The sequence below is a fragment of the Camponotus floridanus genome, unplaced genomic scaffold (assembly GCF_003227725.1).
Source record: "Camponotus floridanus strain SB8 unplaced genomic scaffold, Cflo_v7.5 scaffold76, whole genome shotgun sequence".
NCBI lineage: Eukaryota > Metazoa > Arthropoda > Insecta > Hymenoptera > Formicidae > Camponotus > Camponotus floridanus.
In genome coordinates, this window is record NW_020229845.1 from 403,788 (window position 1) to 430,732 (window position 26,945).

The window sequence follows — 26,945 nt, forward strand, 5'->3', positions numbered from 1 at the left end:
GCCGCTTATCTCACGCTTTCTGTTTCTAAAATAAGACAAGCGCATATTTGGTTTTCTACATCATCATAGAGACTTTTCACTAATCGTCTATAATTATATATGGCTTTTTATTTTATTTTATTTAAAATATCATGTGTCTTTATTTTATTTAAAGTTACATCGATTGAAGGTTTACAATATTCTACTTCAGTATTTCAACATCCGAGCCAATAACGCAGACTTTTCGGTGTCGAAATAAAAACAATGCAGGGATCGTGGTGAGAAAATTCGTGGCTGGAGTGGGAAATAAATCAATCGGGCCTCCTGTCTCGAGGTAGCCTCTTCTTTATAAATGAGCGGGGCAAAGGGGCGAGTTCGGAGGCTGCAGTTCAGATATTCACCGGTTGATTACCGTCCCGACGGGGCCGGAATACGCCTCCGGTAGGGAAATCCCCTAGGGAGGACGCTAACTCGACAACTGACAAATTAGCCCGGCGCACCGACGACACTTGCAAAATAGGTCGACAAGAAGATGCCTGTTTCGGTTTGAATTCGAACGCCCGCCAGATGAGATTCGCAGCCAGTCGTCGAACTCAATTTTACTCGTCGACAGAGTGAACAATGCGCCAGCGGACACCGGTTATCGGTCACACAAGATTAACTCCAAAGCCCAAACGCAATAATTAATCGGCGAATTATTTCGGCGAAAAACCAGGATCGGTTGAGTAACAATCGGGATTTTTTTCCACAGATGTTATCTTCTTTCATGTTATACGCGTATCCAAATATATAACATACATATAATGCAATCTCTTAAAAGTTTTTTCTTACTGCGAAGAGAGCACTTATTTAAAATATTCAAACCCAACCGTGCTACTAGAAAATCGATGGAAATCAAAATTGACGTTTCTCCAGGGGCGGGGACACGTTTGCGATTCCGTTCCTGCGACGTGCGGACCCGAGGTTTTTCAAGTTTCAGGAAATTCCTCGTTGGAGGTTAAGTGAATTGGAAATAAAAAAAATAAGTGCCGGGCCGGATAAATAACGTCCGACGACGACGTTCGCGTGGGATGACGTCGCGCCGGCAATACTTTTCACATCGCCCTGCAAGAAAGGTAGGGGGATTGTTATTCGTGCGGCGTAGTGCCTCGGTGTCGCTTTCACTAGAGTCGGTTACTGATAAACGAGCGGTTTCAACCCCACGCGTCGCCCCCTGAATGTAAACTCACTCTGCCTGCCCGACGCGCTTTAAGCTCTTAGCGCGGGTAAACGCTCGGTGTAAATCGTTTCTGAACGTAAACGATTGTCGACGACAGACCCGAAATTAATCGTCCTGATTCTGGTCGCCGAACGAGATGATTCTGCGAACGCGCTTGGGACAGAAATAAATCCGCAGGTGTTATAATGCAATCGAACAGAGGGCGTAAAAAATAGAACAAATTATTTATCTAATCATTATTCTTTAAAATAAATTTTCTAGATATTTATTAATTCGCTAATGACTAACAAATTGAGTTAAAACTTGGATATATAACTGTACAATTATAATTTTACATTGTCAATGTAGGATATTTCTAGGATTAAATTCTACTAAAAAATTCAATTAATATTAATTTTTCAAGATATTACATGGGATAAATTAATGTTATTTTCTGACGCAGAGAGGAAAACTTCTATGAAGATGTTATATAAAAGATGTGCATCATCCTGTCCCATTGTCCGAGCCATTCTCCGACAATCGGCAACAACATTCATCTTCAGTGGAGTCGGGATTTACGAGCGACGTTGTGTACGCGACGAATCGCACGACAAAACCCGACGGCGTGCCCCGCGTACGTGAGTGGCCGAAGGTGGAACGTCACGTTCGCGTGCGAATCCTCCGGGGAACGATGTCTCAAACGATCACGCGGGACCCGAAACACACCTGCAGCAAAATTCCTACGCCGGGAAAAGTGCTGTCCCGTCGCCGATACCTCCGGCCCGAATGAAATCTTGCCGTTCACGCACGTATATATACAACACGCGTACCGGCAAGGAAAAGCGTAAGTTTGTCATAGGCAATTTATACAATTGGGATGGCGGTGCGACACTCGCTATTTGACACTGGGGACCCACGAATTTATGGCTAATGTACCGCTATGCTTCAGTCACGTCCCCTTTTCCGCTTTAATTTCGTTTTTTTACCCTTAAAGAAAAATAGATATTAATTCGCGAGATGACAACTCGTGTATTTGCAACGATAAGTTCAGAATTTATTAAGATTATTTCAATTAATAAATTAATTTAATAAGACAATTGCTCTTTCGTTGATCGAAATCACGTCAAAATCGAAATGTATTTGTTGCTTGCAAAAACAATACATCAAGCGTTCAGACTTTATTCCTATAGTTTACTGCCCTTACTTTGCTTATATTGTGACAGACGATTGGTATTCAACCCTATGGATCCCTTGGATTCATGTAACAGCATCGGGGACATGTGTCAGCCAGGACGATTGGTAGTAAGGGTCGGAAATGGCTGTTTAAAATTGCATCGAGGGCCTACCGTTAAGGGCACGTGTGCTTTTTAATGTCCCGACGAATGCTTACGATAATGTCCTTTAAGCTTTTATTAACGGTTATCAAAGTACGTGGCCCGAATAGCCATGGCTATTCTCACGCGACAACGCGAACCAAGCCTCGATCCCTTACCTACAGTAACTGTCCGTAAGAGAAAGAATCCTTATCTCATTCTTTTTGATAAAAATTTTTCGCACGCGAAATGTTTAGAAAGAAGTATAAATATTTTTATATTTTTCTCTTTTATCGATTTGAATTATAATGAAATGCATTGTATGTTTAATATAAAATTAACCGTAAAAATAGACTTTTTCTTCATACCATGCGACACCAAAATGTACAACGCGTGCGATCTTCCTGCTGATCTCTAGTCCATTATAACATTAGCGGTGCTGGAGGGTCTCGAATCTCATGGGGAGAAAAGTTTTGCCAATGATTAACCGAAGTCTAGTTCGTGACTTTGATGAGTCGACTCGCTGCCATAGATTTGTTAGAAATAATTAGGATTCATCGTCAAACATTACAAGTTTATTCTTTTTATTACAAGTTATAGTGCATCATGAATCATGCAAGTCAATTCCAATTAGAAACGACGTAAAAAATAAAAATATTAAAAAAGAGAAAAAAATATGTTTTATAAATTTATAAATTTATTAGTTATAGAATTCTTGTAATTAATTACATGTGTTAGTTTAATTTATATACAACAGAATATTAATTTTATCATTTAAATTATATATATGTCAACTGCTTTTATTTATATTAGTAGCAGATAATAATAATAATTAATTAGTCGCCTTCTTTACTAGCTTTATGTAAACTCGACATCAGCGATCAAGGCAAATCATATCCACTCGCTTTTCATTTATAACAAACGAAGTCGTATACGACAAATCAGACGAGGTGACAGACAAATGGTCTCGGTAAAAGACAGTCTGGCGAGTTGGTCGATAAGATCTTGCAGCAATCAAAGATCAGGCAATCCAGAAAAATCTATCGTCAAAATTTTGCCAAATTTTAGTATAATCTACGAAATATGTGCGCGTTTTCTTCGAATTCGAGGGGTGCGATGCGACAATGCGATCCGGCCAATGTTGTACGGGGGTTATTTGACCCCAATTCCCGAAGGAATTTATCTGCCGGTCAGTTGCCCTAAATATCAGACACGACCGTGCAATCACGCGTTCATTGTTATAAATATACAGCGCGTCATAAGATCGCGCACTCGACGATTTTGAGAATGACATTTCTTAACGCGACATTTGTTCTTTACGCAGCATCCGTTTTGCGTATCAATGAGAAGACTGTGGGCGGGCGAGAGAGGTTCCTCACTTGGCTGAAGGACATATTTAATAAATCCATAGGTGAGCCGCACATCGTTATATTTGGGATATAGAGGTTATTTTTTGCATCGTTACGTAATCTATCTTATATAATATATAAAGATTAAATTCTATTTGCTTTTTTACTAGCAAATTAAGATAAAAATTGCATCATTTATAATAGATGATGCGCATGATGCGATGTTTTTACGATGATATTATTATTAAATACCGCGTTTTATTTACATTATAATACATTTAATAAACACGTAGACGTTTTATATTTTTAATTAAAAAGTAATGACACGTATTCGCAATTAAAATTATAATTCTCAAGTAGAATATTAGAAAAGAAGATGCACATTTAATAAGAAACTACGAATATCTTAACTTTCTGGTTGCCACGCTATATTACATGACGTAAGTTATCGAATAAGTTGCAGAGGATAGAAGCCACGAAGCTGACACATCGATCGTGACCATCGATCGCGCAACAACAACGCTCGATCATCCAGAAATAACGGTTCCGAAGCCGCCAGCGGACTCTTCGGGCAAGGTCGGCGTCATTAATCAAAAACTGACCAATTTCAACGCGATACAATCGATGACGAAGTTCGTGGATGGGAATTTCCGCACCGAGAAATATCACGCGGAAAACGACAAAAAATGTGCGAACGCGATTCAACAGTCGACGACTTACATCTCGTCGCAGTCGAGTGAACTTGGAAAAATTTTACAACGCGAAACGGACTCTAACTTTGCGTGGTTCGATCCCGGCGAGGTACATCGATCGGAGAGAATCACGATGAAATTTGCGACAAGAGATTCCGATGCGGCCGCGCATTATCATCGTTACACGAGTCCGAGACACTGTTATCGCCTGCCACCGCGAATAAAACGACCGTTTCTAGAATCGTGCGCTTTAAATAGAAATATCGGCGTGTCGACGCGCGCGATCGCAGATTTCGCTCCTAGGAACTCGAAGCCGCCCGTCAGGGAGCCAAACATGCCCAAAAAAGAGAAGGACGAGAAGAAGGACAAGAAGGAGAAGAAGAAGCCGGTAATACGTACGGACGGCGAATCCGCCGATAGTAGCGAGAACCGAGCGAAGATGATAGCGAACGATAACCCGAAGAGCGACCTCGACACGGGGTTTCACGAATGGGGCGTGAAACTCGTCGAGGAGCCGGCCGCCGAAGCGAGCGATAACGATAACTTGGCCGAAAAGAGCCGGCAATACGTCACGAAACAGTTTTGGGGAGTGAACCTGAAACGGGCGAAGCCGGATGTCGAGGATGTTCCCTCGCCTGCGTCCGAGGGTCCCAGGAGAGCCGCGAAAGAGCATCGAAACACCTCTCCGATCTCAGAGAGTAGCGATACTATCGTCGATGAGACGAGGAGCAACGCTTCCTCGTCGCTAAACGCTTCAACGAAAGTGCCGTCGAACTTGAAAGGGACGACCGCGGAATATCTGTCGACTCCGTCGTATCAGGCAAACCTAATTTCGCCGAGTAGTGATTCAATTATGCCGCAGCAAGGAAAGACTGACGCGGACTCGTCTTTGAATTCTGAAGCCCTTCAAAGAATCATAAAGGCATCGCCAGACGTGTTAAAGGAGCCGATAACGATTGAAGAATATAATGTTCCGGAAGGAGCGACCTTGAATACCGAGATCACTGCTTGGAAGATTCTTGCGATGAGATCGAATACAGTAGCTCAGGAAGACCATATGTCGCCTGATAACGTGGAAAATATGGAAATGCTATCGATTCGTCCTGAAGCGCCGCAGCCAAAGTTAGACGTGCGAGTTGTCAAGTCTGCCGAAGACGCCTTGGAAGATGACCACGAGATCGATCAGATCAGTTCTGGATATAAAGCTGTGAAACCTACGGAGATCAAACATTTTGGATCGCCGCAGAAACCAGACGGTTACGTGTCCAGCAAGAGACTGCATACTGCAAGCATGCAGATTCGTTATACACATCGATATATAAGTAGATATATCGCGACACTTTCAATCAACTCTGTTCTCATCGATAAAACCACGCGGATGAGATGTTCAAGATTTACGTCAGCCTTCTCTACAAATCCAGAGAATTCTAAAGAGATTATTAAGATATTAAATCAACAGGGCAAAGAAAAGCTAGATTCAAAGAGCTGGAAGAAGGAAGAAAGATCTAACGATTCTAATAATTCATTAAGCATTAAACGGCCTCATTTAGCCTCTTTAGAATCTCGAACGTTTTCAAATAGCAGTAAGAAGCCATCGGATACCGACAATCTTGCCGAGACATTGAATGTTATCGCGAACAAAGAGATGGAAATTTCTTTAAAGGAGTCGCAAACAACCGATCATCGCAAGAAAATTGCACGTCTATCTTCTGAACCTGCACAAAAGGATGAATCTCGCTTTAAAGACGAGGACGTTCAGGACGAAATAGAACGCTACGAGAATTCCACCGCCAGTTACATAGACTCGCGTAAAGACGCTACGTACATCGATTTCGAAACTCCATCAGCTGATCCAATCAAATCGCCGAATGCAAAATTAAATGAAGAGGACTCTAACATAGAAAGCGACAAGAATGCAACTTTGAATCCGAATGTGGAAGATGTAAAGGACGAGTACATCGTCGACGGCGATTATGTGCGATTTCCGGGCGATCCTTATCCCTACAATAAAGAGAACCTGGATAAATGGCGCGCGTCGCGCTTTATCCACAGGCCGGCGAAGCCGGTCAAGCCGGAGACCAAATTCGACTCTGTCTCTGTCACACAATCAAGGAACACTAATGGCAACGTATATGCAAACGTCCCGCGTGATTCTCACGCCGGTGCGGCGATGAAGACTTCAGGAAGCGGCGACGGCGCGGGAGCAAAAAACGCGGGACACTCGGGGAGCGGATTCCGCCGAGTGTCCCCTCGGAGTCAGCGGGCGGTATCTGATTGCCTGCGCGGCGATGCCGCGGATGTGCTGGGATTGCGAGGATGGACGGAGGCCTTCTCGCGGCTCGACGTCGGCGGCGAGATGGACGGGGCGGCGGTGCGAAGAGGCGGCGGCGGCGACGACGCGTCTTCTCGCGTCTATCATCAGTAGACTCGCCGCGAGAATTTGCGCCGTAACTTCCGGTGAGCGTGCACCCCGCGGCACCTTTGCATAATTCAGCTCTCTCGGTTAATTAGAACGGGCTCGTTGCCCGCGACGTAACGAGCGAGGGTTCCGCGAACTTTAATCCTAGATTGCGTTTACCGTTTCCGTCCGCTCGCTGACGCTTAAGTGCATCCAGTATGAACGCAATAAATATAACACGGATATATATACGCGCGGATATAATAGTTTGTACCGTAGTCTTTCGTCAGTTTTTGATACAAATTTTTGAAGAATATGATACATATACAGATTTTATATTCTGTTTCTTGTATGATATATGAATAAAAAATAATGTGCAAGCACAATTTCGTCATACGTGAAAGTTATCAATTTTCTCGAGTCTAAAAATGAGAAATTTGAAAAGATGCATATATGAAATATATATATGAAACCAATTTAAGAATAATTTTAAATTGCTGAATATGATAACGTAATAATAAAGATACCATGTCTTTTTTATAGATAAATCTTATTGGCAATAAAAAATAAAAACAGCTATGGAAATTTATGTCAACAATATATGTAATTTTTTCAAAATTGCAGAATTTATTAAAAAATTCAATTAAATGAATTCAGCTTCTGCTGCGAAAATGAAGGATAAACTAAACGATTATGTTCTTGCAATACTTTCATCAATACAATTATTAATGCAATATAAACGTATAGTATTGTTGAGATTCCGATTTATTCAAGCCCGGTTCAGCTTCTGTTAATTCATCCGGTTCGGTTTCCTCGGACGGACGCGTCCTCCGCCTCCTGAAATTATTCTCCATTCCCATAAACACGTTCTCCTCCTCGCACTTACGATTAAAAGCGGATAGGAAATCAAGATGCGCGGGACTCATATCCACGAAATTACCGTATACGGGCGCGCAGTTAGCTCGCCTTAAGAGCGTTTTTGATCCACGGGACGATCGAGGCATTAATCGCCGGCCGACGCACCTGTCGAGAAGCAGCGGGATGAGGAGGAGGAGGATGAGGTTGGAGAACGACCGGCTAGGTCGTTCAATCAGACACGTGTACTTACGAATACACCGGCATCTCCCGCATGGGCTTCGGGCTCTTCTTCTTGGGCCGAACGAGCGAACTATCGACCCGCCGCGCCGGGATATGCGTGCCTACCGGTCACGAACGCGGTCGCTCTCTTCTGCCCGGAGGCTGTTATTTGCGCCATCAGCGAGATCTCCGAATCGTCGACCCCCTATCTAATCATTCAAATCGCAGGCGTCCTGCCGGTCTAATCGGTAGTGTGTACGCACGCAGTGTCCGCCGCCGCATCGCGTTTAATGTTCCTCCGTCGAGGGTGCCGGACTCACCTCTGCGAATCGCAGGAGAGAAGGAGAGAGAATGAGAAGACTCGAGTCCCCGGCTATCATCATACCGCGATAGCGAAGCTGCACAGCTACCATACTGCGCTACTATCGCCGATAATGCCCATCGGTAATTGCAGACCTCGTAGCCCTGATTACCTTCGCGTTGGCAGAAGACACGCGGATTTAGTTCCAGCCTCGATTACGGCAGCTGGTCGTGCCGTGCCACTTTCCCGGCCGATCGATCGCTCACCCGACCGATCCCGCTGTCATTTGCTCACGCGGACATTCCGCGTGCTCCGCTGCTGTTCACGTCTAACGGAATACGAATAATGAGCGTTCGATGATGCTGCTCGAGTTGGAATCCAGCGCGTATCCGGCCTTCTCGTCGAGTATATGTGCGACCGGAGACTCGTCGGAAGTCTATGGTAATCGGTAGTCTTGTAGACAAACATCTCGAATACAATCGATCGTATTTTAAATTTCATTCTTAATTCTGGACATGCAAGGACACATTTTTTAGGTCGCGAATGACTCTTGTTCTTTCTTTTCATTTAGAAAGAAGGGGAGGAACAAGCGACAAACAGCGACGTTCGCAACTTATTTCTAACTGATCGGATTTTTCCCTATCAGTTCGCTTCGAGAACTTCCGTTTGAAAGATGCAACAGCGCAGCACGACGACAAGGCAAACAGGATTGGTAGCAGACATGCTTTTATTTACGACTAGAATCTGCTGACTGCTCCGAGTTCGCTCCTCCTTGACCCTCTCTTCTCGTTCCCGCCGAGGTTAGAACGATCCTATCTCCGCAAGACGTAGTCGCGGATCATTCCCTTCGGGGTCTTCCGCACTATAAAAGATCGCCCTATCCTTGTATATTACTCACGCCACCGTGTTTTCACTTGGCGCGGCGATCGGCGCCGATATCATAACTCCTTGTCGTACCGCCGTTCAACCAGCAAATCTGCCCGGCGACGAGGCCTCCTCCTGGTAGCGATAGCAATTCCGATATAACCGGCAGCCGTTGTAAGACGAGGACGAATATCACTGGCGGATAAAACAAAACTTTCGTCGACCTTATCGCATCTAAATGCGACGAATTTTCTGCGTTACATAGGACTAGCTCGATGAATCTCAGCCTTTCAATTGTTAATTTTACATTATTAATTAATTAAAACATATTTTATACTTCCATGATAATTTATTAGTTTTGCTATTTTTCGCATATTACAATTTTCGAGAGGAAAAATGAATAATATCAGACACGTAAAAAATAAACGTGTATGTATAATATAAAATCGGATTAAATTGTATCGATTCCATTTTCATAAATGCACTTCTCGCGCAACCACTCCGATCGCTTGAAAGATTTGTACTTGGCATTTCAGTAATGAAACACGTCGTAAATGTGTCGCGATGTTTCCGGCAACGAAAGGTCATCGAGGAAGTGACTGAAAATTCCACAATGTTAGCGCCGCGTCACGCATGGAGCCATAATCCGGGACGTTGCGACCATCCGCGGCACCCGAGACACCGAAATAGATGGTTTACAGCCTCCCTTAAATACGTCAACGTTTATGTGTGGATTCCCGAAAGTAAATCGACGAGGAATGTTTTCGTACGACGGCGGCCCCGTCACGAACCGAAGCCAACTTAAACGCCGAGAAACCGGGGAGCTTTCCTCCCCTGTCTCCTCCGCCGACGCGAGATCACCGGTTATTATTAATAATGCGAAGAGCGTCTTTGTTTACGATGTCACGGACTTTAACACGTGCGCGAGTTTATGACACACCCCGATGCAGGATAATCTTGTTCATTTTGGCTAGCAATATCGCTTTGCTAACAGAATGTATCATTAAAACAATTATTACTCCGACATGAAAAATATTAAAATAACATATAAATCATTTTAGAAACTTTATTCAAAAATATCAGCTAAAAATATAATGGATATTTAACTGTTTTTTTTATTAATAGTATAATAATAGCAAAATATTTTAATATCAAAAAGAGGATCTTACGATGTTAAATTATTGATGACGAAAAGAGGAAAAAATGAACAAGAAATGATCGCAGCGAAGTTTCTAAATAAACTTTATTCGACCATTTACAAGGTGGCAATTTTATTTAGCGAATAAATTATAGATGCACAAATAATCCGATCACGAACATGACATGACAGTTATAGTATTTCGTAGCTTGTCAAACATATATTCGTAGTTTTTCAGCAATGCAAATGCGCGAGATGATTGTTTCCAAATTTTGATCCTAGCAGAAACTGCTTTTAGGCAGGTAAATCGAGGACTATATGTAACGAGCGTTTCCTACATGTACAGTGCACACTCAGTATCCCACAATGAGATGACGTGATTCCGCTCGAGTGGTCGCGCCTCGGGCGCAAGTCACCCCGCGATCGTTGGCCGCAGATCGCGGACCCCGTAGTGACATCACAAAAAATCACGGCGCCGCTTTCCGGCCGGATATCTTTCAATTACCCGTTAATATGATAGGCGGCGGCGGGCGTAGTTGCAAGTCACCGCCGCGTCGTTGCCGGCAACGTGCGGACACACACACAATCGCACACATCGAACGAGTGCACACGATCAAATACACGCCCGATAGTCTGCGTGCGTGCGTGTGTGTGTGTGTGTGTGTATGTTACGCGTGTACGTATGTGATTAATCGACGTCAACCGCAGACCACGGCGCGAACCTTGTCGAGGGAATCGCCGGCGATTCGTTGACACGTCGATTCGCGGTTTACGCGCGCCGAAATACCCGCTGCGAAACGAAATTTATGCCTCGCACGCACGCGAAGATCGCCGGCGTTGGCGGATGTTGGCGGACGTGTTTGCGTTGCGAGAGGTTAAACGTGGTTACAATATTACTGGAGCACGTTGTAGCCTAATCGCGCGGCCTGGTAGGCGGCCAAGTCGGAGTGTTTTCCGATCGTGATATCATAGGGTTGCGCACAAAGTGAGATCTAAGCGCGTGATCTTGGCAGTCGTGAGTGTCGACTTAATTTTATGGCGACCGCATAAACCGGCCAAGAAAACTAACAGCTTTCGGGAGGAGAGAGAAACTGGTTTCGTATCCTCATTGTACCGCGAACGGTTAGAAATAGAAGATGAAAAGAAGAGGGAAAACAAGGAGAGATTAACGACATGTTACAATTTCACATTTCGAATAAGTGCGTAATTATTTTGCGATATTACACAAGGATCCGATATTGCGAACAGTAATTTGCAGAAAGGCGCACGCGGCGGAAAGTATTATGGGATTCTCGTGGATGAATTCGCCGGTTGTCCTTTCCCATAGAAAATGGAAAATGTCTCTCGCGTATGAAAGAGTCGTCGCACAACCGACGAACATCTGTCGCTCGTTATTCTCATTCGGAAGTTAGTAATTAAGCGGCGCGGGATTCCAGGCATCGCGGAAAATAAATTGCCCATTGTCAAGTTTTACTTCTTGACTCGGGCTCGGCATAAATTTTCCGCAACTTGCTTTCCGGTTGAGTTGATGAATTTTTATGAAACGGAAACATTTGCTTCTTCTGATGAATCAAATGATAGATGCGTTCTTAATCTTGACAATTCGAAACATTTTCAAGAGAGCAAAAATGCTAAGGTTGAATATAATTGAAATTCTTGGCTCTCTTTAGTCGAGTCACAAGTGGAAGAGATACATATTACTTTTGCGTCTCAATAGTTACATTTAGTTAATTAATCAAGGTAATTAATTAGCGTGCATTGAACTTGTCGGATTTAATTAATTGAGCTCTATTTAATTATCCTCAGCCATTTCCCCATCTGTCAATGATTTTTCCCAATATGGCTATGTGAACTGTGACTCATTTTTCGAGGCGTAACGATCGATAAAACGGTCTCGCACCACGACAAACGTCATCGTCGTAGTTTGTTCGACGCCGATATCATTTCCTCGTTAACGGAAAAGGAAATGCAATAAGCCCTCGAGAATCCCGACGCCTGTGGTACCCTACGGATATTAATTGCCGCTCGTGACGAACGTTTGATTGTCCACGAATCGAATCCCCGATGATGAACGTTTCAGCGATCACCACTACTTTCATTAAACGAGCAACGGTAAATTTATCTGCGTGATACAACGCTGACAATTTCCCAAGATACGAGGCGGCAAATATCGATTTTTCTCCCAACGGTATCGTTTCCGTTGCACCGCGGACTGTCATTTCTTCTAATTGCTGCATCTACCTCCGGTGATCATTAAGTCGATTACTGACCGCAAATCGACCGATTCATTCTCTCTCTCTCTCTCTCCTATTATTATTCCCGCGAAAAAATGACGCAATGAAAATGTTAATAAACATGTACGCGAAATGCGCGCGTAACGATAGAATGTTGAAGATATTAACACCGAGAGGCTGTCAACATTAATATCCCGCGGCAAGGATGATTAACCCGACTGGAATTTAATACAGATGAGTATCTGTCATATCCTGTTATCTATTTATCGCCATCTATATCTTGTTTCGCGTTAGAGATTCGAGAAGAGTAAATATCGGCCGAAGCTCGGTCGTCAATCTTATTAAACCTGTTATCGTCGCGTCGTTAAATCTCACAACGGCGGCCATTAAAATTAGATCACCTGTGCGCGCACGCCGTTGTCTCTGATTTATAGGTAAACGTTGGACAATCGTTATAAAAGCGCGTGTATTCACGCTAAATGCGCGACAGTCGCTGAATGTTCAATTTGTTATGCGTGACTTGCTTGACATTAAGTACACGAACGGAAGCGCAGTGCCAAGAGGCAGAGGCAAACAGACATGTAGCTAATGTGTAATGGCGTAATTTGCCAAGGGGCTTAATCGCATCATTGTTACTTGGCCGTTCATCGGAGTGGAATAAGCTGATCGCGTCTCAAACATCCTGAGCGCAACGACTCAGCTTCCCGGCGCTCGGCCGCGCGGAGAACCAAATTGCATTATGTCGTAAAATTATTAGCAGCTGGCGATAATTATTAGAAGGTAATAATTACTTCTCTAACAATTACTCGGAGTCAAGTATATTTCATTTGATACTTTATCGTTTGATTTTCTAATGGTCTAAATGTAATTTGTCATTCGGATTGAGATCGCTTAATAAAACACAAATGCAAAATCGATTAAAATAAAATTAGTCATATTAAGGTAATTAAAAGTAATAATATATATAAATCATTTAATTAAAAATTAATTCAAAATTCGAGAAACAGAATATTTCGCAAGAATTTATTGCGTTATAATAATGTATCAATTTACTTACTTTTAATGTGTTATTGTTTATCAGATTTATTTTTGATCGAAATCTACCGTATACACAATTGAAAAATCTTTAATTATATTCTTATATAAATATTGTAATACGCGAAAATTTTTTTATGTTTAATTTAAATTTAAATTTATATATAATCAGTTAAACAAAATTCTGTCAAAATGAGATATAGGTGTATAACTTCTCAATTATAAAATCAATTATAAATTATATTATATTACACATAAAATTATATAATAGATCCCCCCTTATAAAGAACATATTTTTACCGTTGGTGGAAGAGCTCAGTACCTGGAAGATTTATCCTGAGAGGAAAGCTAAATACTTAAATAACTTGTGTACAGTACTTTTACAGTATTGTCACAAGTCGCAAATGGCTTATATATAACAAGCACATTGGATATATTAGAACACATTAACGCGTCGATTTTCAATATGTTGCGGATAATTCGTCACATTTTTAAAAGTATTTGTTCTTGAAACGAGATATTGCTTGGCAATCGCAAAATTCCGGAGTGCTGTACAAAATATAGCGCATTTAAAAATTATAGATTCTTTATATAACATACATTATTATATTAAATATATTTTTGTTTTTTTCAGAAATATAAAGATATAAAATTTGATACTTATATAATAATAATATTTTTTTAAATATTAATGATTTTATAGAATATATATTTAATATCATCAACTCCATTATTGCTCATAGGTCGATGAGTGACAAATTTTTATTTCATAATAAAAAATACTAACAAGTATAATATATACATTATAATGTTTTTTAAATTTGTTTAAATTTCTAATTGTTTAAACTTTTATTTATTGCATACAAGTTTGTGTAGCTTTTCAAATTAATATTAATATTATTACATTCGCTCATATTTGCAAGAACAAGAAAATTAAAGCAAATGCACTTTATACCTAATTTAGTATCACTAGAGAAAGATGTATATGTATGTTTTAAACCAAAGTATCTTCAGTAAATTGTAATAAATTAAACGTTAAATTTACTTTAAATTTGAAACCTATTCATCATATATATCAGGGATTTGAAAACTATTTGTGGAGGAGAGCTAATATTCTATGATTATACATCGAAATTACGTGAAAGGAGATACTAACTTCACATATGTAACTTTCGGACATACGCGTTTGGTGGTAAGGAAGTGTCAAACACAAACGGAAAATTCGGTCATTTAAATTTAGTCGCGTCGCATAAACATTTCGCTTCGGCGCGTTCGCCAAACGTGATCCATTCAACGACAACGGCTCTGGACCTTTCGTTTATTCCGCTTGATGCATCCCCGTAAACAAATTGTTCTACAAAGTCTCGCGCAAAGGCGCCTTCCCCGAAGAGCCGTTTGCGCAGCGACCAAGATTCGGAGAGCGGTGAACGGTGGTGGTGTCGTCACCCATAAACAAGTCGCCGTTAATTTCGAAATAACTTGGCAGCCTGGGCCAGCTGTTGGCAACGAGCCCCTGTTGATATAACTTTGACAAAGTCGTTGACAAAGTCTCGGCTACAGCTTTTTATGAGCGCCGGGCCATTAAAAGCTGATAAATCTCTCCGCTCGCTCCTTCTCTCGAAGCTTGCGATCTCCCGCACTATTTCTATCCGATGTGACGCGTCGCGTCGCGATGCCTGTCTAGCAGCTTGTGAAAATATCAAATGTCCCCTGGTTAAGCTTCTCCCCTTCGTTATCCGTCAGATATATTCTCCTCGTTGCACGGTCGTGTTTGTCAAACCGGTGGCCACCGCGGCCAAACAAACATTTCGTGCCACCCGTTAGTGACATACGACTGTCGCAGTAGCACGCGCCATTCGGGATTATTAATAGCAGCGAACTCTTTTCCTCCGGTTCCGGAATGGAACTTGCGCTTTGAAGCTGAAATGTCAATATACAGCATAAAATGTCATTAATTTGTAAAGACTTGGTTGGAAAAAATTTGATAAAAAATACGTAATAATAATTTAAAATCAATTTCTTTATATCTATCAAATTATTATTATTTTGTATCGTTTAGATATAAATTTAATATGAAACCTATATAAAATAGGTACAAGCTTTAAAGAGAGAATTAAATAATGAAATTTATATTTCTAATTCTCTTGTATATTTATAAAAATTTCTTTGTTTTTTCTTATTCGCGCATCTTTTTGCTACATTTTGACGATTGCATTATATATTAAATATATATATATATATATATATATATATATATATATATATATAATTTGCAATATTCACAAGATAATATAATTTTATGTAAATTTTTTTTTTCGTATAAATTTCAACCCCCAATACGATCGATATAATTACGAATCTTCACGGATATTAGGTAGCATATGTTTTGTCCATTCGAGAATTTATTCCATCCACGAGCGATACCCTAGGAAAACGTAAAAAAAAATGAAACGTCATTGGTTTCGCGAGCCCGTAACCGAGACTCCATATGTCTGGCGCCTGTGGCATAAGTATATTACTATTAAAAAAGAAATTTGATCGTACATTACGCAAAAGCGAGCGCAGTTTCGTTGAAAAAAATCTTAGAATAAACGCCCAAGATTTTATTCTAATTAGTCAGATTTTAACTAGCTAGATAATAGATCTAGTAATGTATATATTGCGACAAAATATACATAGACATAAAACGCTGTGTTATTTTTAAAGCATTGGAAATAGATACATTGGAACAAGATAATCTTCAAACGGTTCAAATAGTTTGAAAACCTTGCTCGCAACCGTCAAAACCCCGATTGAACGATCGGGCGCTAGGTAAAAGGGTCAAAAGCTCGAGAAACGTTGACCATTCTCACAGCCTGAGGGCATTCGTTGATTACCGGACGAGGAGGGCCGAGAGATTTTAATTAGCGGCGTTTGCGCTTCGCAAACACTGGCCGATATGTCCCGGTCGTACCGAGTCTGGGCTTCGGGTCGGACTTGGATGTAAAAATCTTCATCGTAATCGCGAAATCAATATTTCTGCGCGTGATTGAAGAGAGATTTGGAGCCAGCCGTAGACTCGTCTAATTTAATTTGATACTTTTCTATGCGACTACAGTATCGTTGATGCAACTATTTCATCGATATTTGAATAATTACACTAATAACAAGGCATACCTTTATCAAGCGAGAAATTTGCGAAATTTTAAATTGTTCGAAACGAAGAGCTGCCCTAATTTCCGCGCCACCCCCTTTAAGTCCGAGGCCACCGATCGCGTTTCTATCCTTCCGCCACGAAAATAAGAATCATTTGACACGTAGCTCTCATTACGACCGGATTCCGTCCAGATGCGTCGGCGACGGGCGACAAAAAAAGTGTGTCCATCGCCGGTATTTCTGGCGCGTAGACACACGGCACACCGTGTCGCTCGTACCTCGCGCGTCACTCGCGTGACAAATGAGACGTTGTCGTACGTTTGTTCAAATTACTCCCAGCACATTCCGCGCGCTCGCTCGCCTGCCGTTCTCAACGCGCTTTGAAATATTAGAGATCCTCTTCGCTTCCTACCATCCTCACGCACGACAGACGCCCGTTAGTGTCGAAAATTTTGGAAAATGCTCGAGGAGAGACCTTCGCGTTGCTTCTCGAGATGAACGGGAAAATCGGACAATAATTTCAAGTTAGATCACAAATCATACGATCTGTTTTTCTCTATAAAAAATCTGTAAAAAATCGACAGAACTCTATCACGATATTATTTATTATTATCGATAAACTAAGATTGATCCAAAAGATGAGCTGAATAATATTCGACAATAAACATTCTGTCAAGCGGAGAGTGTATATTACGCCGTGATGTCAAGAGTCATCTTGTGACGGTTGTTTCGCTCCTTGTCTGCGACAAGTAATCCGGAATCAATTACGGGCGTGCGGCCCCAAGGAACTCACCGATGCGCGCATCGAGCGAAAAAGAGATAGAGAGCGGGGAGCTTTTTAGACAGCGACGACCATTAATCACCCGCTTTTTAGCCGAAAATTCCCTCGCGCCTAGTTTACAAAACGAGGGTCGTCGAAATGCCCCGTCACCCGAGACAAGGGTGCTGCTTTTTGTACTTTCGACGTCGATCTGCCTAACTCGCCGACTCGATTTCTCGTTTCCGTACAAAATAGATCGGTTCCATCTTTGTCCTATCGCATCTTTCAGGTGATTTCGAGGATCGTCGCGAATCGCTCATCGAATCGACGCGCGATGTGATTGGTATTCACTATAAAATTCTATCTTCATATGGATTTACAAAAAATGGTTCTATCAATTTAGACAAGAAATTTGTGTATTTTTCTTATATATATCTGTCTTATAACATTATTTTTTCGCAAATCCATTTACAATGCGTTGTATTTATTTTAAATAGATTTTTTCGTACATAAATCAATTATTTTTATTATTCTGAACATAAAAGCACTAATATAGAATTATAAAAAAATTAATAAAATTTAAAAATATAATAATAATTTAATAATAATTTAATATAAAAATTTAATAATAAATTTTATAATTTATTTTCATTTATAATGTAAAGTATATGTAATATGTATATATATATATATATATATATATATATATATATATATTATAAATTATAATATTAAATCACAGAAAGTATGTACTTATTTATTCACATATATTAATCGAACAAATAAAAATTAAATTCCATTATAAAATACTCCTAATTCGTAAACTACTAATATTTTTGTCAGCACAATTCCAGATTTTAGTATTCATTTTATAATTGTCATCCTTGATCTAACAGTGTGCTCGACATAACTAATGTAATTAACATCTCTCTCTCTCTCTCTCTCTCTCTCTCTCTCTCTCTCTCTCTCTCTCTCGTGCTAAAAGCTTATATCATTAAAACCTGCTCATTAAGATTCAATCCTCTTTTGTCACATTATTTTTTCAAAATTCTCAGTATCGATCCTGGTCGCGAGCGATGAAACGACTTCGGTCGACGAGCGAGTCGTCGAGATGGATCGGTTTCGTGGCATGTCGCTGCGAAGGGGACTATCCCGGGATCGGTTTACACGAATCGAAAAGTCGCCTCCGCGACTGTCGGTGGTCTAGCTGTCACGGATAAGGACTGAAATAACAGAGACGCATTAGCGACGCGAGGATCAAAGTGCGTGCGCTTGCGAGTTGCGAGGAGAGACGAGAAAATAATAAAAGGAGAGTGGCGCGGGGAAGCCACCCAGGCTGTCGCGCCGTGAGTTTAACGCGTACGTTAATGCCTGTCGGCCAACCTGGACCTCGTCCTCTATAATTAGCCTGTATTGTGTTACTCACGAGCGGATTATTGCGCCCATAAACCGTTCATAAAGTTTTTCGCTGCGCGTTACCGCGGCCCAACAGTCTCCGACGTTGCTGTTTAACTGCCGTGGCGACGGTCTAGTTTGACATCCGGGATTACGACGTCAATCTTTAAACACCGTATATTCGAAAAAATCAGAGTCGAGAGAAAAATATGTCAGAATTAAGTTGGCAGATTTTTGATATTTAAATTGAGAGAATTTTTGAATTTATTATTTATAAAAGTAATTTATGAAGAAATAATTTATTATTTAAATTTCGTCTTTTTGTATTTTTTATTTAAATTTATTTTATTGTTTTAAAATGTGAATATTTAAATCAAAGCAATCTTAACATGAACAATTTTATTTTTCTCTTTCACTCGATACTTCGACATAAATAAAGTTTGCTTAGGTGCTACATAAGCATAAGTTGTTTCAATCATTCGTACAGCTTAATCTAATGATCAATATTTCTATTCATCATAGATGTTTAAATAAAAAATAGGCATTTTACGGCTACACTATTGAAGCAAGGACATTATATTTCGATTCCGAATCAAAAACTTCTTTTTTTTTTCAAAATCATCAACTCTTAGATGAAATATCTCGTTTTTCACGTGGCACGCGAATCAGAGTCAGCCACTCTCGCATTTAACGTTATTCCACGCATTTTTATACCACCGAATAATTATGATGATAAGTTCTATTTAATCTCTCGTAAGTTGAATTCGTGCTTTACGGTCGCGCGCGCTTTCCGCTTGCACGCTCCGGGCGTTTCGAAGGGGGTTAACCGTTATGTCATCGTGCTACGTCGAGGAAAAGAGCCTTGAGAAGTATCGCGATCGGCATGAATGCTTCATTACTGAGGAGACGCTACGACGCGCTGGGCCAGACGCCACGGGCGAAAGACGCACATAAATGTATGCATGTCTTGCATGCGGCTAACGATGCACCGATGAGTCAAGCCCGACGACGATAAGGACGACAAGGACATCGAGGATGTCGCGACTTTCCCGCGCGTTTATGTCGCACGTCCAATTCCGATCGCACTCGTATATCAATCGGACACGTGAGTTTTATGAGTATAAATTATATATCGCGGCGAGCGAAGGTTGTAAAGTATCTGTGATTCCTTTTGATTAATGATTCCTTTTAAAATTCATTTGATTGTAAAAATTGATAATAATGGTAAAATTCTTTGAGTGTGGAAAGAGTTCTCTCGAAAAAAAATTCCAAATTAAATATTTAATTAAATATCCAAATTATTTAAATAAATATTTAATTAAACATCCAATTACAGTATATATATATGTACAATGTATTATTAATTGGACAGAAAAAAATTGCATTACGTTTAACTGTAACGTCACATACGAGTTATTTTGAGGGCTGAATTTCTAAGATAAAGTATAAAATATATATATAAGAGCAACGCGCGCGCGGATCTTCTCAAGATTTATAAGCCATTTTATGCGTACGATAAGATAAAACTACTATTAAGATAAAATAAAGCGGAAAAAGAAGAGAATTGAATGCCCCGTACGTATAGTCAACTAATAAAGTCCTATCTTCCCAATTAAAAATCATCATGAGATAGAGCATAATCGCCATTCCGCCAATTAACGGCCTTCTGTTTTCGCTTATATCGTTTATACCCGTTTCGAAATCCAAGCAACAACGGTGTTCTGCGTCCGTCGCGTTCCCGTGATGCTGCGGTAGCAGTTAAGCCATCGCGCGCAGTAAAAGGCTCGCTAGCCGCTAAGCTCGTTAAGGTCCTGGCGCCGTACACGAACGAGTCCCACACTTGGGACTTGAGGAAGCGTGTGTGTTCGCGGGGTAATAAAGTCGCTCGGGGTACGTCCGCCGGCGCGAAAGTGGGTTTTGTCCTGCACCGATAATGGCGGGCACTTCATCAAGGATCCTCGCTCTTGAGAGATCCCGTCCCCTGTTTCCTGCGGGACGCTCGTGTCTCTCCTTCGGCTCCTTCCGGCAGCATCCTTACGTTCGGGACGACGAAGAGGCAGAGGAGGCCATCTGTTTCGTCATTACCGGCGAGCAGTAAACCACCTCTGACCGTTCACCCCCGTCCGCCCATCCACCCGGCTCGCCCCCTTGTCGTCGTCCCACGGGTGATACATCGTGTTTCCTTATTTGTCGGACGTGCTGCGGGAAAATCGTCCGAGAAAATCGAGTGATTTGTCCAGGAGGTGTTAATGGTGCTGCCGCTCGTACACCCACGGACGACGTATTCTCTTCTTTTTCCCTTTTTTTTCCCGGCGTCCCTAAGTCCGGCGGAAAAAGTTATATCGTGAGACGTTGACTATCGCGAAGGGGACGTAAGATTCTTGGGAGATTCTTGTAGAATAAATTATCTTCTCCAACGCAGATCGAGATTTATGCGAGCTAAAATTTCGGAGCGGTCGTTTCGACTAATCGTTAACGCGTATCCTACATACGCGTAATATTTTTTTTTTATTTTTAGAAAGCACTTTTTCACACGATATCGTCGCTTTAATCGCGTGTAACATTCGAGCTAGATGGTTTAAGCGGCTCGTGCTGTTAGTCGATCTATTTCAGGCACCGACGACAAGTTAACTTCGGAGCAAACCGGCCTCCGGGAGGGCCAGCGTGCGAGGAGAGGGCCATGCGAGAGAAGACGTGCCATGGATAATGCGGCGAGGGAATATCTTCGGGAGCCGTGAACCTGTCAATAAGGTGGATTCCTACGGCGGCTTCTTCACGAGGAGAGCGAGGGCGGCGTGAAAGAGATGCCGCTTACACAACGACGAGGAGAAAGAAAACGTGAAACACGCTTCCACGAAGAGGAGAGAATCCCCGCGGAGGAGAAAAGGGGGGAGAAGAGGTTCGGATGAGGTACGTTAGTGTGTGAGTATATATACGGTTTGTGCATCCGCGCCGCGAGATGCTCGGAAGCTCGTCTCGCCCTGGCTCGTCGTGACTTGCAGCTCGATTTCTGGTCCAGCCGAACCGGCCGAGATGCAGGCAGAGTCGCGACGTTGCTTTTCTTCGAATGCCGTATCGGACCGCGGGATGAGAGAAAGAAGGAGAGAAAGAGAGAGAGGAAACGAGACGCTCCGGATGCCAGTCATTAGGCCGTATCGTGTGAGAGATCGTTAAAGGGGAAGCGCTCTCTCGAAAAGGAGCGCATCGATATCGCGCGCGAGCGCGCTCCGTCACGTCCGAACTTCGCTTAGTTTCTACGCCACGACGGCGTTATGTAATTATTGCGCGCGGCAGAGTTTTTGCGCTCGTCGTCTCGATGATACACCGCTCTCTCAGTCGTGTCTCGCTTTCCGATCTTGGGGAAAGCGCGCCGCATCGGATGTTCGGCTGGATAAGGCGACTGCTGGCTCGCTATAATGAATTGTTCAAAGTGGCATGTCGAACAATATAGCTGTGCAATTAGATAGCAGACATTTCAAGATACAGCAAACGTGACCAATAAACGTTGGAGAAAAAGTCTTTCCTCGTAAATAAAATTTTTTGTTTAAATTGTATGCTTCAATTAAGCTCTTCTTGCTCGATTGTTTCGATGATTTGTAATTTTTTATATTTGATGATCAATCGTTTTGCTATTATAGGATATTTATTATGGAAGATGAGAAATTTGGAATTCTCGGGGATTTTTTTTGGAAAAGTGAGAGAATTTTTATGGAATTTTATTAAAATTCAGGGAATTTTTTAAAAATTATCTCATTTATATTTTTCCTCTCATATAATCAATCGACAAGTCAAGTGAATATTATGCTTGTTTAAAATATATTATAAATACATATCTGATTTTATGCTTATATATTCAATATCTCTTAACAAAATATTGAATATACAATAATATTCTTTAATTTTTAATGTAATTTTTAATGATAGACAAATAAGAATGTTACATTAGTGAAAAATATTTATCTTATAAAAGCTACATTCAATTTTATTCGATACATTTGTGAAACTATATATATTTAAAATTTAAATGGCTCTATTTTTTCCATCATATAAGTGAGAAACATTAGACACAATAAAAAAACTCGTTGGAAAAAATTACATTAAAAGATCTTTAAAATATTTTCTTCGTCTGAAATGTTGAAAACGTTTGTAAAAATCAAGGAAATTTCAGGGAAGTTTTTTACAAAATTTAAATATATTATATATAGATATATGTATATTATTAATGAACGATGTGCAGAAAAGATATGCAAGGCACAAATAAGCATAGGTATAAATGACATTTTTTTATTTGCGATAAAAAATTGGATATTTATCGAATGCACCGAAAAAAAGAGTTTTTAAAAATCACATTTCTTTGTTTGTCGAACACGGCGACTGCCATCGAATATACAATATTTCTACAGACGTTAGCGTATCATCATCGGGTTGTGAGACCGTAAATCAGTGGTCGCCGTGAATCGACTAATCTCCCGATTCACACGACGCAAGGACGTGGAACGGCCTCTTGAAAGGTGCGACGGCTACTTCACCAGAGAGAGAGAAAGAAAAAGAGACAGAACCCCGCGTCTTTTCTCGTCGTCCACCGCATTTACAATCGTTAGCCATACCACGTTGCCCTCCTCGGAAATCGTTTAGCGTAATTACGGCTCTTGTCACTAGCATCTCCCTCGTACCCTTCAACAAATGTAGTTTGTGCATTTTATTTATTTTTTTTTTTTGGCGCGCGGGCCAAAGAGAAGAAGAACTCAACACCTGGTATCAAGCTGACGAATACGCTCGATGGACGAACCCTAGGCATTCCATTCGACGACATTAAGCTCGCCGGCGGGATATATCGTGACGACTCGATGAATTCTATCGTTCCGTCTCTCGTCTCGAGGTATTTTGCACTCTCATCCGGATAGAATGTGGATCGTGTAACTCGACGCATTAACTCTCTCGCCCGCGCGCGACGTCGCATCGGATAGCTTCGTGACTGTTATAAATGACAGGTGTAAATGCGCGCGGAAAAGAGGGATGAATAAGAGAAAACACGAGTTTCATACTGCGTCGTAATAGGAAGATATAAATCTCCACTAGATGCGTTTATTCTTTTGGAATAAAATTTCTTTCAACAATCGAAAAAAAACGAAGACCTGAAATTGCAAAGGAAATTACTATTCATGTAATATAATATGTAATTAATCGAGAATCAGAGGGATAGAAGAATATCGGCCTCGATTCGAAAAATGACATCGGCCGCGCCGATTTTCTTGCGGTTGCGAACGAATCTCGCTGTGATTGCAACGGATAACAGAAATGTAATTTAAACTCGCTGGTTCACTTTGTATCGAACTCCTCGCAATAAGTATAGTTGCGATTTGCGGGTTCCAACCACGGGTCTTTTCTCTCGACCACATGTCCGAGCATAAGCGCGAGTATTGATCGCGAACAGATCTCGTGTCCGCAACGATCCTATTTAAGTGCGCAATCGGAAAGTGCGCGCGCGCGCGATTCGATTGAATTTCGATTGAATCCTTGCGCGAATCAAGCTCGCGTTTCGCGAGACTCATGTCAGCGCGACGTCAAACATTACGCCCGGCATAATTAATATCGAAAGAGACAGGACGAAGGATCGAATCGCGATCTACAAACTTATTAATATGCGACCAGGAAGAGATAGGAGGAGGGAGAATTTCTTTCGATTTAAGATACGGGACTTTCGCGCGACTACCGGCACATTCTCCTGGAAACTTCATTAGCCAGTTTTAATTACACCGACGACTGAGATCGTTGTCGCGAAACGCCAGATAGCGACGATGATAGCGTGAATGGACTTTGCTCTAAAGTGATCGTCGCCCTGATCGCGCGGACAGTCATTTATCAACCCGATAGCAATTATCGTAATTAATATCTTCGCCAACATGGTGTTCGTATCAGCGAATGTCGCGGCGTTGATTTTTGTCTCAGCGTCAATCTTAGGGTTCATTCCTGGTGACGTTAATCGTCGGATCTAGCGTATTACAAGGATTAATGATGGTGACAAGAAAAAAACGCATAACAATGAAAACTTACGTAAGATCTGAATCTTTCCGAAAGATTTTTGAAAACGTTCATATATATTACTCGATTTGATATTATAAATGTTTACGATATGAAGGCGTACAATACTTCAATTCAGATAGATTTTTTTAATTAGCGCGACATTTGCTTGAGTAAAATTTCAATAAATCCATATGTAACGCAATCTTTCTTTCTCAATCTTCAGGATTAAGCACGATAAATCGTCCGCTTCGTTGACAAAAGGTGGACAGGAAGGTGGTTCGAGGAGACTAGGCAGAGCAATAACATTAATCCAGAACAGAATGGCGTGGCGAGAGAGCTCGTCTGCTCGCGGTCGCCACGAGTCCGTGCAAACCTCGAAGAGTAATCCCTAGCGGTCGAGTCTCCGGATGCTCGCATAAAGCAGCCTCGTGGAATAGACTCGTGGAGAACTTATTCCTCTCTCTCTACCATCCCTCCGTCCGTTTTGGTCACGAGCTGTCTCGGCTCTGTCGCGGTCTGTCCCTCGACGAGATGCGGTCTGGACCCGGGCCATTCCACCAGGTCGTTTGTAATTTTAATAAGCCGTATTACGAGGTCGTATACTTATGGAGACTACATTCACGCTTGGATAAATCAGCTGCATAAAGAGTTAATCCTTTCTGCGTGAGCCTTTGAATACAAAGAAGATGATAAATAATGAATTAATTTAAATATTCTCATCTATGTTAACAAATATTTGATCGTAGCTTTAGCAAGGATGCGCTTTAACAAACGAAACTTATATGAAGCGTTAATGTTTATCGATTCAGTAACGATTGGATGACAACCAAGTACTCGCTTTGGAGATATAAGAAATAATTTCGCGAGGCTGCGATGCAATTTAATTAGCGGATTTGTTATATCGCATCATTACGATGTAAGGGGGTGCGCCGGGAAGAAACGCGATATCGCTTTAATGAATTTCCAGCGGGACGTCAGGAGGTGCCATCCCCACCGCAGAAGGCGGTTATCCGGGGATTAAGTGGGGCAATCTGTGGCATTTTTTTTCTTTTAAACGACCAAGATTTTTATGCCTAATTAATCGCCATAAATCCGGGGGAACGACGAAGGATTACGGCGAAATTTGCGCGAAAGCGTCTTTCAACCGGGGTGATTAAATGATTTGTGGATACAGGCGGAAGATGCTTCACGCCTCGTAATTGCGTTTAGGCGCGCGTCGCCGTATATCATTGACTTTTCAGGCACGAGGGGCTCCTCCAGATAAGTACAACTTTGGCAAATCAGATGAGTTATAAATTACCTATAATGTTTCACCGTCTCTGTAATTTTACTCAAATATTAGAAGTTGCGAGCCTACATTATTATTATTTCGATCGCTTTCAAAGTCGAAAAGTAAAAAGACACGCAACGGTAGAAACAAAATTACGATCTTAATAAAAGCTATCATAAATGCGTTTAGTTCGTGATTTAAAATTCGATTCGAGCGCGAAAAATTCAAGGATACAAGACGGCAAGAAAATACTTCTTACGGGTCCCTTGTATATCGCTCCTCGCGTTGGCTTTCGTCCGCATTTATCAATTAGACGAGCCCGAGAGCGCGAGATACGCTCCCGGAAAGTCCTGGCAAGAAACTGCAGGAGCCCAAAGTTATCCGCGAAGTTTCGAGTGCAGAGCCAGTTGATTTATCGGGCTCATTACTGCCAGGAAAGAGGGAGGGCTACAGCAACAGCCACCCCCCAACGGCGTGTTTTACAAGACGGCATTAATTGCTCGAATTAAATATGCACCTCTCTCCGCGCCGTAATTTATTTCGGTTTCCTGAAGCGCCTTAAGTCGCCGGGGAAGCCGGCGCTCCACGGCATCGCCGTCGCTTTCCACGGACGTTAATAATGGGCCCGCGAGATATTAATTGACGTGGCTGCCGTGGAAGGTCCTCTCGATGTTTTAATCTCGGCGGCTATTTCTTTTTTTTTTTTCGTTTACACGCGTCGGCCCGGCTGCGCAGCGTGTCGTCCTCTTGTAAATCGACGATCCGCTGTTATCCTTTTAAACG

General features: G+C 41.6%; 1 protein-coding gene across 2 annotated transcripts; it reads left to right on the plus strand.

Moving 5' to 3' along the window:
• Nucleotides 1-1,720: 1,720 nt before the first annotated feature.
• Nucleotides 1,721-7,304, plus strand: LOC112639582. Of its 2 annotated transcripts, none has more exons than XM_025414090.1 (3): nt 1,721-2,021; nt 3,815-3,901; nt 4,297-7,304. In XM_025414090.1, the coding sequence occupies exons 1-3, from the start codon at nt 1,964-1,966 to the stop codon at nt 6,954-6,956; spliced, it is 2,805 nt and encodes a 934-aa protein (XP_025269875.1). In that variant the 5' UTR covers nt 1,721-1,963; the 3' UTR covers nt 6,957-7,304. The 2 variants fall into 2 exon arrangements, with proteins under 2 accessions (XP_025269875.1, XP_025269876.1); XM_025414091.1 differs by having other exon boundaries at nt 4,303-7,304.
• Nucleotides 7,305-26,945: the final 19,641 nt, after the last annotated feature.

Coding starts and splice junctions, on each gene's coding strand:
- LOC112639582 (XM_025414090.1), top strand. CDS start 1,964: ATGAAATCTTGCCGTTCACGCACGTATATATACAACACGCGTACCGGC. Junction 2,022..3,814: donor GCGTACCGGCAAGGAAAAGC/GTAAGTTTGTCA, acceptor TTCTTTACGCAG/CATCCGTTTTGCGTATCAAT. Junction 3,902..4,296: donor CATATTTAATAAATCCATAG/GTGAGCCGCACA, acceptor TTATCGAATAAG/TTGCAGAGGATAGAAGCCAC.